This window comes from Pelobates fuscus, chromosome 7, assembly GCF_036172605.1.
Source record: "Pelobates fuscus isolate aPelFus1 chromosome 7, aPelFus1.pri, whole genome shotgun sequence".
Lineage (NCBI taxonomy): Eukaryota > Metazoa > Chordata > Amphibia > Anura > Pelobatidae > Pelobates > Pelobates fuscus.
In genome coordinates, this window is record NC_086323.1 from 190023562 (window position 1) to 190036773 (window position 13212).

General features: G+C 40.6%; 1 protein-coding gene across 1 annotated transcript in view; it reads left to right on the top strand.

Moving 5' to 3' along the window:
* Nucleotides 1-13212, top strand: part of LOC134569259 (P-selectin-like) — a 133159-nt gene that overhangs the window by 74511 nt on the left and 45436 nt on the right. The window contains exons 7-13 of the mRNA XM_063428174.1: nt 4206-4391; nt 5836-6021; nt 6508-6693; nt 7572-7757; nt 9236-9421; nt 9934-10119; nt 12825-13010. Of these exons, the coding sequence (XP_063284244.1) occupies nt 4206-4391; nt 5836-6021; nt 6508-6693; nt 7572-7757; nt 9236-9421; nt 9934-10119; nt 12825-13010 (1302 nt within the window). The remainder of the gene's footprint in view (nt 1-4205; nt 4392-5835; nt 6022-6507; nt 6694-7571; nt 7758-9235; nt 9422-9933; nt 10120-12824; nt 13011-13212) is intronic.

The window sequence follows — 13212 nt, forward strand, 5'->3', positions numbered from 1 at the left end:
ACCAACAGTCCAGGTTTTTTCAGTATCTCATTCAATATTCAAAAATATAATTTGAATAAAAACAGGAAAACACATATATTCTGGACTGTTGGTGGTTCATGAGGACTGCGTTGGGGACCACTGATTTAGACTATTTTACCTTACATTTGAAATTCACCTTGAATTCACTTTGAATCCTCATAAAGATAAATAACTCGGAGAGAATCGGCGTATTCCCTGGCAGGAAAGGCCTCAGGAGCGCCGGAGGAAGGAGCTCTGCAGCTGTTGTGCTGCTTTAAATAAACGTCTAAAATTATTTAATCGCGGGTATCATTCAAAATATGATCCCAAATGAAAATAAATAAATAAATACACAAATAAAACTTAGAATACCATCACCGTACTATACATATTGGGGTGGGTCTGGAAATAGAGAGTGGCCCGTAGGCAACCCGTAGTGTAGTTGGCGCTGGCAGGGGACACAGCGACTGCTTACACAGTGTTGTGCATGAAGGACTAATAATCCTGAAAGTCACAACCAACCAGTAGCTGTCTAAAGTCCCTTAACATCAGCGTGTAGAAAACTCCCCGCTAGAGAGACAGATACAAATCAGGCTACCACCTATACGAAAATAGGGTATCTCTATGTGAACAGGGAGACACCTGGTTACAACTTATTACACGTGAGACCCAGAGCGTCAGCCCAATGTGGATTAAGGACTAGCCGGGTCAAATAACTGCAAAAGTTGTCTTAATAATCATAAAGGTTGTAGTCGACCTGATTCATATTAGCCCAATTTCGAGCTCTGTGGATTCTGTACTCTCTAGTCCAGGGGTAGGCAACCTACGGCACTAGTGCCATACACGGCACTCAAGGTGTCTTTGCACGGCACTCAAGGCTGCTAGAGCCAAACAGGCTCTGGCCTATCAGGTAAAACTTCAGATATCGGCTAATCCAAAAAGGTGGTGAAGGACAATCCTCAATTTATGCATTGCAGCACGTAGAAGAAGTGATCTCAGATCACTTCGTCCCAGCACTAGTGAATGGGAAACTACACAGTAGTAGAGCAGCACGCAGTTGCAGCTCCTGTCTTTGACATGTACCTGGCCGGCCTGGTCCCCACTGGAACCCAAGGAAGTCACCCACACTGCTAGATATACACAGAAATGCAGAATAACCCTTCCCACCATACAAATAATACAGACAGCCCACACACAAACATACACACAAACGCAACACCACTAACAACCCACATACATGCACACAACCCCACATGCAATACCCCAAACAGCCCCCACACACTACCAAACACACAATGTGACATATCCATCCACACACACAATTCCACAAGCAGCCCCCATACACAGCTTACATTCATATGTATCATACACAATACCATAAATTACTCATGAACATATACAATATAATACGCTCATATACGAAAGGGCCGTCTTTAACACGGGGCAAACGGGGCAGCTGCACCGTGAGCCCTGCTGGCCTCAACTATTTCTCACCCCCCAGCCGCTAATCCGCACACTAAGGAGGCCCACCGGCTGGCCCATGCACAAAGGGCCACCCGGTGGGCTTCTGTCAGCAGAGGTCTGGTTGCGCGCTGAGGCGCTTTAACAGCGCGAGTGGGCCCCTTGCTTTTCTGCAGCAGGCTGGGAGGAAGGGACGGCCGTGCATCACTTCCTCCCACAAAGAGAGGAGCGCGCGGGAAAGAAGAGTAGGCAGAGTGGAGGGGGGCTGGCCGAGAGAGCCAGACCCCAACTCCCAACACCTTCAGCCACCAGCAGGAAAGGTAGGAAACTGGAGGGTGGGTTTAAAAGTGTAAATTTGTGTGTGTTAGTATGCTTGTGTGTGTGTGTGTGTCATTCTGTGTGTGTCAGTATGCTTGTGTGTGTGTGTGTGTGTGTCATTCTGTTTGTGTCAGTATGTCTGTGTGTGTCAGTATGTCTGTCAGGGTGTGTGTCAGCATATCTGTGTGTGAGTGTCAGCATACCTGTGTATGTGTCAGCATATCTGTGTGTGAGTGTCAGCCTACCTGTGTGTGTGTCAGCGTATCTGTGTGTGAGTGTCAGCATACCTGTGTGTGTGAGTGTCAGCGTGTCTGTGTGTGTGAGTGTCAGCGTGTGTCAGCGTGTCTGTGTGTGTCAGCGTGTCTGTGTGTCAGCGTTGGGGTGGAGGACGTGATTGCACACCTGGGAGGGGGGACAGGGTCCAGGGGGCCTCAAGCAAATGCTTTTCACAGGGTTCAGTCAATATTAAAGACGGCCCTGCATATATGCACATATACAACGATACAGAGCAATTACAGTAAAAATAACACAAGCTGAATACGGCAACGGTTGCCTACCCCTGCTCTAGTCGATTCAAATCAGGTTGCAGCCTATAGGGAACACAGTATCTTTCTGTGAACCGGGAGACACAAAGTTGCAACTTGCTGTATAAAGTACCTGACGTATCAGCCCAATGTAAATTCAGGGCTAGCAGGATCAAATAGCTGCAAACGTTGCCTGTTTTCCCATAAAGGACTGTAGTGGACCTGTTAGGGAAGAAAAAAGATTTCTATATTCATATCTGCCTAGGCTCTGTGCAAAAAACCTCAGCTTGGTGCATTTAGTTGTCCAGAAAGTGAACCCGGATGCTGCTGCTGAGGAAGAAAAAAGATTTCTACACTGTACACTACAACAAAATAGCTCTAACGTGGGTTAGGCATCGCTAACACCCTCAGCCCTCCCTCAGTGGTCACATCAACCGTGCTGGTGAAACATTAAAAAGAAGGAAAACGAAAAACGACCTAACGTCCGTTTCGGCGCTGTTAGAGCGCCTTTTTCAAAGGTGTGTTAGGTCGTTTTTCGTTTTCCTTCTTTTTAATGTTTCACCAGCACGGTTGATGTGACCACTGAGGGAGGGCTGAGGGTGTTAGCGATGCCTAACCCACGTTAGAGCTATTTTGTTGTAGTGTACAGTGTAGAAATCTTTTTTCTTCCTCAGCAGCAGCATCCGGGTTCACTTTCTGGACAACTAAATGCACCAAGCTGAGGTTTTTTGCACAGAGCCTAGGCAGATATGAATATAGAAATCTTTTTTCTTCCCTAACAGGTCCACTACAGTCCTTTATGGGAAAACAGGCAACGTTTGCAGCTATTTGATCCTGCTAGCCCTGAATTTACATTGGGCTGATACGTCAGGTACTTTATACAGCAAGTTGCAACTTTGTGTCTCCCGGTTCACAGAAAGATACTGTGTTCCCTATAGGCTGCAACCTGATTTGAATCAACTAGAGAGTACAGAATCCACAGAGCTCAAAATTGGGTTAATATGAATCAGGTCGACTACAACCTTTATGATTATTAAGATAACTTTTGCAGTTATTTGACCCGGCTAGTCCTTAATCCACATTGGGCTGACGCTCTGGGTCTCACGTGTAATAAGTTGTAACCAGGTGTCTCCCTGTTCACATAGAGATACCCTATTTTCGTATAGGTGGTAGCCTGATTTGTATCTGTCTCTCTAGCGGGGAGTTTTCTACACGCTGATGTTAAGGGACTTTAGACAGCTACTGGTTGGTTGTGACTTTCAGGATTATTAGTCCTTCATGCACAACACTGTGTAAGCAGTCGCTGCGTCCCCTGCCAGCGCCAACTACACTACGGGTTGCCTACGGGCCACTCTCTATTTCCAGACCCACCCCAATATGTATAGTACGGTGATGGTATTCTAAGTTTTATTTGTGTATTTATTTATTTATTTTCATTTGGGATCATATTTTGAATGATACCCGCGATTAAATAATTTTAGACGTTTATTTAAAGCAGCACAACAGCTGCAGAGCTCCTTCCTCCGGCGCTCCTGAGGCCTTTCCTGCCAGGGAATACGCCGATTCTCTCTGTTTTTTGTACTCATACAAGGGTTACCCCCTACGGAGTTCTACAGCCACACTCTAATTCCCCTTGTTGGGAACCAAGCACTTCGGTGCCTTCCGTTTTAAGATAAATAACTCTGCTATTCTGTCCATGAAAGTCAGAAACAAGGTTTCAATTCTAGGAGGGTGGGAACAAACAATTCTACCCTGGGTGTCAAATGTCCTTGGTACTCTTCGAACGTGCAATTATAACAATGGTTGTACTTCATATAGATAAATATTAATACTGCCATTGCTGAAATACAATCCAAACTGTATAATGCCATGTCTAAGGTGAGTTTCTCTATTTAATTGTAGCTGTGGCATGTGAGCCATTGAAGAGTCCCTCTAATGGATCGATGACCTGTTCCAATGTCTTTGCTGATTTCCATTTTAAATCCAACTGCACCTTTGATTGCATCGAGGGATTTGTATTAAATGGATCAGAATCAGTACTGTGTCAAGCTATAGGAGAGTGGTCAGATTCAGCCCCAACATGTGCAGGTAACCAATGTAGTACATGTGGACCTATTTTTTCTGGTTTAGTTAGTACCAGAGAAATAGGTGTGTTCAGAGGTATGCGGGAGGGAATCAAATGGAAACCAGTAGTCAATGGTTATTTTGTTATGTACACCAGTATCTTAAAGTAAATATCTATACGGGCCAGCCATGTGACATTAACTCTAGAATGGAGAACAAATGTGTTTGACAAGACTGTGATCATTAAATGATTGCTGATTTGAGATGTGATGGTTTGTGCATCTCATACATTTATGATCTCCTGGGATTTTCACACGCTACAGTCTATAGATTTTACAGAAAAGGTTAAAAAAAAACAAAAAACAATCCAAGGTCTGTTCTGTGAGCAAAAATGCCTTGTTAATGAAGGAGGTCAGCTAAACTGACAGGAAAATAGCAGTCAATTAAATAACCATGTTTTACCACAATGCTGTGGTGGGATCAGAATTGTACATATATAGAACATGACTCCACTGACCCATCAAGCAACGTGTCAGTGGTTCAGACTGCAGGTGATAATGTATTGATGTGGGGATTCCTTTCTTAGCACACATTATGGGATTTAACACCAAGTGACCATAATTTAAATGCTACAGCCTACATCAGAACTATTGTTGTGCATCCCTTAATGGCCACATTTGACCGTAATATGGCTAATTTCCCCTAATGGCCACATTTGACCATAATATGGCTAATTTCCTTTAATGGCCACATTTGACCGTAATATGGCTAATTTCCCTTAATGGCCACATTTGACCATAATATGGCTAATTTCCCTTAATGGCCACATTTGACCGTAATATGGCTAATTTCCTTTAATGGCCACATTTGACCGTAATATGGCTAATTTCCCCTAATGGCCACATTTGACCGTAATATGGCTAATTTCTGAAGGTTAGTGAGCCATTTAATTGATAACACATTATCTCAAACTGCTTCCATGAACATGAAGTGGTGAATTCAGTGCACTCCAACAGCCTCTACACTCACCAGATCCTAATCCAATAAAGCAACTTGGGGATGTGGTCAAATGGGAGATTGAAAGCTTGAATGTGCAGCCAGCAAAGCTCCAGCAACCTTTGATTCTACCATGGTAATATGTTAGAGGTTGACAAGGGCCATAAAGCTTGAAAAAGTGCTGATGCTATTTTGATGATTGAATAAAAATGAGTTTGTGGAAATGTATTGGTTTTACTTGTTCAAAGTCATTGCTTTTCATTTTTTTTTTTTTTTTGCAATAATTATGTAGTCCAGCATAACACCAAGTGAACCTTTAGACAAGCCTCCACTTTCTTAATATACTGTAATAAATATATATTTAGAATTATAATGAACTTCACTTCATTGAGAGGAAAATAATAGAAACACCGAAACACAGTTCTTGAAAATTATATCATTTATTGTCTTCAATTTCTCTATTTAATTGTAGCTGTGGCATGTGAAGCACTGAAGAGACCTTCTAACGGATCCATGACCTGTTCTCATGTTTTTGCTGATTTCCATTATAACTCCAACTGCTCCTTTGGTTGTGCTGAGGGGTTTGTATTAGAAGGACCAGAATCAGTGCGGTGTCAAGCTACAGGGGAGTGGTCAGATCCAGCCCCAACATGTGCAGGTAACCAACGTCTACTTCAATAGAATGCAAGTTAGATTGCTAAAGAGTTTTTTTCCATTTTAGAAAAAGTGTAGATTTAAATAGAAATTGGAACTTTTATAAATGAACCTTGTTATCCCCTGTCTGTCAATAAGATACCCAGTCCTGTTGCTTCCTGCTTAGTTTAGCTCAGTAGAGCTAAACTCAAGATGCAGCAATTTCCCAGAGCACCTGCTTTGCAAAGACCTCTCATTGAGCTGCATTGGTAAGTCTGTGATTGGACAGCCACAGGAAGTCTGGGTGGGGATAGATTTACCCCAATTAAAACCGCATAATTAAATGCATACATATTGTAATTAATTTCTACTAAAATATCTACTAAACATGCTTTTTAAAAATATATTTTTGTATTATTTCAGTAATGGAATGTCCCTTTAATCCCTGCTGAAATGTAATCCAAATTGTACTTTCCACTGTCTATTATATGAGTTTCTCTATTAATTCTAGCTGTGGCATGCAATGTACTGAAGAGACCTTCTAATGGATTGATGACTTGTTCTCATCCTTTTGCTGATTTCCGTTATAACTCCAGCTGCACTTTTGGTTGTGTCAGGGGGTTTGTTCTAAAAGGATCAGAGTCTGTGGTGTGTCAGGCAACAGGAGAGTGGTCATATCCAGTCCCAACATGTAAAGGTAACCAACGTCTACTATATTAATAAGCAAGCCTGGACTAATTTTTTTTTTTCAGTTGGAGAATAACACTTATTGATGGGTGGAGAATGGCATGTCCATATCCCTTGTATATTAAAAATAGCTACCACCCGCCAAGGGTGGAGGCTAGGGGGTACATTATGCCCTTCGCAGTTTAATAAGTAGCCACCACCCATCAACCCCAGATGGAGGCCACTAGAGACATAAGGATGCTCCCACATTTTTCATAAAATAGCCACACCTGCTCACCATAGGTTTGGTAGAGTGGTGGACTTTGTTCTGTTTGTTCCCTATTTTTTTAATTTTAAATCGCCCACCCGATGCTCGTAGGTGGGGCATGGGGAAAGCTATTTTCCCCCATTATTTTATAGGCTTGATTCCCATGACATTGGGCCTTTCTAGAGACTGGGCAAGCTAATTCATAGTGTATCTGTTTAGTAGACATGCTACAAGTAGGCTAATAAGGGAGGTTAAAAACTTATAAATAACTGGATTGACTAATCTACTGCAAAAGATAAGGATACATTATTCAAATAAAATAGACATGCAGCTGGGACATAGGGGACAAGGGGGAACATAAAGACCACCTCTGATACATTTTGTGCCTATCGGCATTTCATCAGAGACTTCATCAGAGTTTTATGGGAGTCACAATTTTTGCATTGGGATTCAGAGTTCTCTGAGCGCATGACTAAAAAAGCCAACCAATGCGGACACTATAATATGCAAGTCTCACATCTCAAGACTTGCCTGGTTTACTTTTAAAGGTACTTACTTCACTGAGCTGTGCTAAAACCATCATTGCTGAAACACGGTCCTTGTAAATTGTCTATAATAAGAGTTTTTCTTTTTAATTTTAGCTGTGGCATGTGAAGCACTGAAGAGACCTTCTAACGGATCAATGACCTGTTCTCATATTTTTGCTGATTTCCATTATAACTCTAGCTGTACCTTTGGTTGTGACAAGGGGTTTGTATTAGAAGGACCAGAATCAGTGCTGTGTCAGGCTACAGGAGAATGGTCAGATCCAACCCCAACATGTGCAGGTAACCAATGTCTTCTTCACTAATACACATACCTGGACTAACTTAGAGTTTTTGAAAATCTGAGTCTCCTAGGTTATGCCATTTATTTTCAGGCTAATTTTACAAACACCAGATTGTGCCCCGTTGAACAAAATCCAGTAAAAATGGCTGAATGAATTGTGACCAAATGGCAATTTTCATATTTACTAAAGTGAAATCCAGTCGGGATTTGTTTAACATGAGCAAATCTGCACCAATCATCCTGATACATTCAGTGTCCAAATTAAAATCAATGCTTTTTTCAGTATGAATTTGAAATATTTATAAAGTTCTGAATGCTTCTGATCCAAATGCTTCGGGCAGTTTGCACTTTCACAAATTATTGTTCATTTGCTTTTTCCAAGTAATTGATAACTTAAGTTAACAGAAAATCCTGGGAATATACTCACAGCAATGGGGTGGGGTTACATTATGTCCTCCACGCACCGACCACAGCTGGAGTCCACTGGGTACTTTAGGATGCTTCCTTATTTTGTGGGCAGGGTTGTGGACCGTGATCTGTCCATTATTGATGTGGGGATTCTTTTCTTAGCACACATTATGGGTTTTAACACCAAGTGACCATAATTTAAATGCTACAGCCCACATGAGAACTATTGTTGTGCATCCCTTAATGGCCACATTTGACCGTAATATGGCTAATTTCCCTTAATGGCCACATTTGACCATAATATGACTAATTTCCCTTAATGACCACATTTGACCATAATATGGCTAATTTCCCTTAATGGCCACATTTGACCGTAATATGGCTAATTTCCCTTAATGGCTACATTTGACCGTAATATGGCTAATTTCCCTTAATGGCCACATTTGACCATAATATGGCTAATTTCCCTTAATGGCAACATTTGACCGTAATATGGCTAATTTCCCTTAATGGCCACATTTGACCATAATATGGCTAATTTCTGAAGGTTAGTGAGCCATTTAATTGATAACTGCTTCCATGAACATGAAGTGGTGAACTCAGTGCACTCCAACAGCCTCTACACTCACCAGATCTTAATCCAATAAAGCAACTTTGGGATGTGGTCGAATGGGAGATTGAAAGCTTGAATGTGCAGCCAGCAAAGCTCCAGCAACCTTTGATTCTACCATGGTAATATGTTAGAGGTTGACAAGGGCCATAAAGCTTGAAAAAGTGCTGAGGCTATTTTGATGATTGAATAAAAATGAGTTTGTGGAAATGTTTTGGTTTTACTTGTTCAAAGTCATTGCTTTTCATTTTTTTTTTTTTTTTTGCAATAATTATGTAGTCCAGCATAACACCAAGTGAACCTTTAGACAAGCCTCCACTTTCTTAATATACTGTAATAAATATATATTTAGAATTATAATGAACTTCACTTCATAGAGAGGAAAATAATAGAAACACCGAAACACAGTTCTTGAAAATTATATCATGTATTGTCTTCAATTTCTCTATTTAATTGTAGCTGTGGCATGTGAAGCACTGAAGAGACCTTCTAACGGATCAATGACCTGTTCCCATGTTTTTGCTGATTTCCATTATAACTCCAACTGCTCCTTTGGTTGTGCTGAGGGGTTTGTATTAGAAGGACCAGAAACAGTGCGGTGTCAAGCTACAGGGGAGTGGTCAGATCCAGCCCCAACATGTGCAGGTAACCAATGTCTTCTTCACCAATTCTTAACCAACGTTTACTTCAATAGAATGCAAGTTAGATTGCTAACGAGTTTTTTTCCATTTTAGAAAAAGTGTAGATTTAAATAGAAATTGGAACTTTTATAAATGAACCTTGTTATCCCCTGTCTGTCAATAAGATACCCAGTCCTGTTGCTTCCTGCTTTGTTTAGCTCAGTCGAGCTAAACTTAAGAGGCAGCAATTTCCCAGAGCACCTGCTTTGCAAAGACCTCTCATTGAGCTGCATTGGTAAGTCTGTGATTGGACAGCCACAGAAAGTCTGGGTGGGGATAGATTTACCCCAATTAAAACCGCATAATTAAATGCATACATATTGTAATTAATTTCTACTAAAATATCTACTAAACATGCTTTTTAAAAATATATTTTTGTATTATTTCAGTAATGGAATGTCCCTTTAATCCCTGCTGAAATGTAATCCAAATTGTACTTTCCACTGTCTATTATATGAGTTTCTCTATTAATTCTAGCTGTGGCATGCAATGTACTGAAGAGACCTTCTAATGGATTGATGACTTGTTCTCATCCTTTTGCTGATTTCCGTTATAACTCCAGCTGCACTTTTGGTTGTGTCAGGGGGTTTGTTCTAAAAGGATCAGAGTCTGTGGTGTGTCAGGCAACAGGAGAGTGGTCATATCTAGTCCCAACATGTAAAGGTAACCAACATCTACTTCATTAATACGCAAGCCTGGACTAACTTTTTTTTTCAGTTGGAGAATAACACTTATTGATGGGTGGAGAATGGCATGTCCATATCCCTTGTATATTAAAAATAGCTACCACCCGCCAAGGGTGGAGGCTAGGGGGTACATTATGTCCTTCCCAGTTTAATAAGTAGCCACCACCCATCGACCCCAGATGGAGGCCACGAGAGACATAAGGATGCCCCCCCCATTTTTCATAAAAAAAAGGTTTGGTAGAGTGGTGGACTGTTCTGTTCGTTCCCTATTTATTTAATTTTAAATCGCCCACCCGATGCTCGAAGGTGGGGCATGGGGAAAGCTATTTGCCCCCATTATTTTATAGGCTTGATTCCCATGACATTGGGCCTTTCTAGAGACTGGGCAAGCTAATTCATAGTGTATCTGTTTAGTAGACATGCTACAAGTAGGCTAATAAGGGAGGTTAAAAACCTATAAATAACTGGATTGACTAATCTACTGCAAAAGATAAGGATACATTATTCAAATAAAATAGACATGCAGCTGGGACATAGGGGACAAGGGGGAACATAAAGACCACCTCTGATACATTTTGTGCCTGTCGGCATTTCATCGGAGACTTCATCAGAGTTTTATGGGAGTCACAATTTTTGCATTGTTACATAGTTACATAGTTAGATAGCTGAAAAGAGACTTGCGTCCATCAAGTTCAGCCTTCCTCACACCTGTTTTTTGCTGTTGATCCAAAAGAGAAAAAAAAAAACAAAAAAAAACCCCAGTTTGAAGCACAATTTTGCAACAAGCTAGGACAAAAAAATCCTTATTGACCCCAGAATGGCAGTCAGATTTATCCTTGAATCAAGCAGTTATTACCCTACATTGAAAGATTATATCCTTGAATATTCTGTCTTTGCAAGTATGCATCTAGTAGCTGTTTGAACATCTGTATGGACTCTGATAAAACCACTTCTTCAGGCAGAGAATTCCACATCCTGATTGTTCTTACAGTAAAAAAACCTTTCCTTTGCCTTAGACGAAATCTTCTTTCTTCCAGTCTAAACGCATGGCCTCGTGTCCTATGTAAAGTCCGGTTTGTGAATAGATTTCCACACAATGGTTTGTATTGGCCCCGAATATATTTGTATAATGTTATCATATCCCCTCTCAGGCGACGTTTTTCTAAACTAAATAGGTTTAAATTTGTTAACCTTTCTTCATAGCTGATATGTTCCATTCCTTTTATTAATTTTGTAGCCCGCCTCTGCACTTTTTCTAGTGCCATGATATCCTTCTTTAGAACAGGTGCCCAAAATTGCACAGCATATTCAATATGTGGTCTTACCAGTGATTTATAGAGAGGCAAAATGATATTCTCGTCCCGAGAATGAATGCCCTTTTTCATGCATGACAATACCTTACTGGCCTTGGCCACTGCTGATTGACATTGCACATTGTTGCATAGTTTGTTGTCTATAACAATTCCCAAGTCCTTTTCGTGTGTTGTTATCCCTAATTCGCTTCCATTAAGGGTATACGTTGCTTGTGTATTCTTTACGCCGAAGTGCATAACTTTGCATTTTTCAACATTAAATTTCATCTGCCATTTGAGTGCCCAGTCCTCCAGTCTATCTAAATCCTTCTGCAGCAAAGTAATATCTTGCTCACATTGTATTATTTTACAAAGTTTTGTGTCATCTGCAAACACTGAAACATGACTTTCAATGCTGTCTTCAAGATCATTTATAAAAATGTTAAATAGAAGGGGTCCCAGAACAGACCCCTGAGGGACACCACTTGCCACCTCTGTCCAGCTTGAAAATTTACCATTAACGACAACTCTTTGTATTCTGTTTTTAAGCCAATGTTCTACCCAAGAACAAGCATTTTCATCGAGACCGATTTCCTTGAGTTTGAACACTAATCTTTTGTGTGGAACTGTATCAAATGCCTTGGCAAAATCCAAATAGATCACATCCACTGCAACACCCTGATCTATACTTCTACTTACTTCTTCGTAGAACGCAATCAAGTTAGTTTGACATGACCTGTGCTTCATAAAACCGTGCTGATTTTTGCTGATAACCATATTCTTCTCAAGGAATTCTTGAATATTATCCCTTAATAACCTTTCAAATATTTTACCAGCCACAGAAGTTAAGCTCACAGGTCTATAATTTCCAGGCAAGGATTTTGAACCCTTTTTGAATATAGGAACCACATCTGCCTTCCTCCAATCCTCCGGAACACTTCCTGAAAGAAAAGAATCTTGAAAGATTAAAAACAGAGGTTCACTTATTTCTACACTTAGTTCCTTAAGTACACGTGGATGGATACCGTCAGGCCCTGGAGCTTTGTTTATATTAACTTTCTTTAGTTGCTGCAGCACATTGTCTTGAGTTAACCAATTACAATTATTCTGCAAGTTTTTAGTAGCAATCATTTGCACATCTATTGCCATGGGTTCTTCTTTAATATATACGGAGGAGAAATAGTTATTTGAATTGGGATTCAGAGTTCTCTGAGCGCATGACTAAAAAAGCCAACCAATGCGGACACTATAATATGCAAGTCTCACATCTCAAGACTTGCCTGGTTTACTTTTAAAGGTACTTACTTCAATGAGCTGTGCTAAAACCATCATTGCTGAAACACGGTCCTTGTAAATTGTCTATAATAAGAGTTTTTCTTTTTAATTTTAGCTGTGGCATGTGAAGAACTGAAGAGACCTTCTAACGGATTGATGACCTGTTCTCATATTTTTGCTGCTTTCCATTATAACTCTAGCTGTACCTTTGGTTGTGACAAGGGGTTTGTATTAGAAGGACCAGAATCAGTGCTGTGTCAGGCTACAGGAGAGTGGTCAGCTCCAACCCCAACATGTGCAGGTAACCAATGTCTTCTTCACTAATACACATACCTGGACTAACTTGGAGTTTTTGAAAATCTGAGTCTCCTAGGTTATGCCATTTATTTTCAGGCTAATTTTACAAACACCAGATTGTGCCCCGTTGAACAAAATCCAGTAAAAATGGCTGAATGAATTGTGACCAAATGGCAATTCTCATATTTACTAAAGTGAAATCCAGT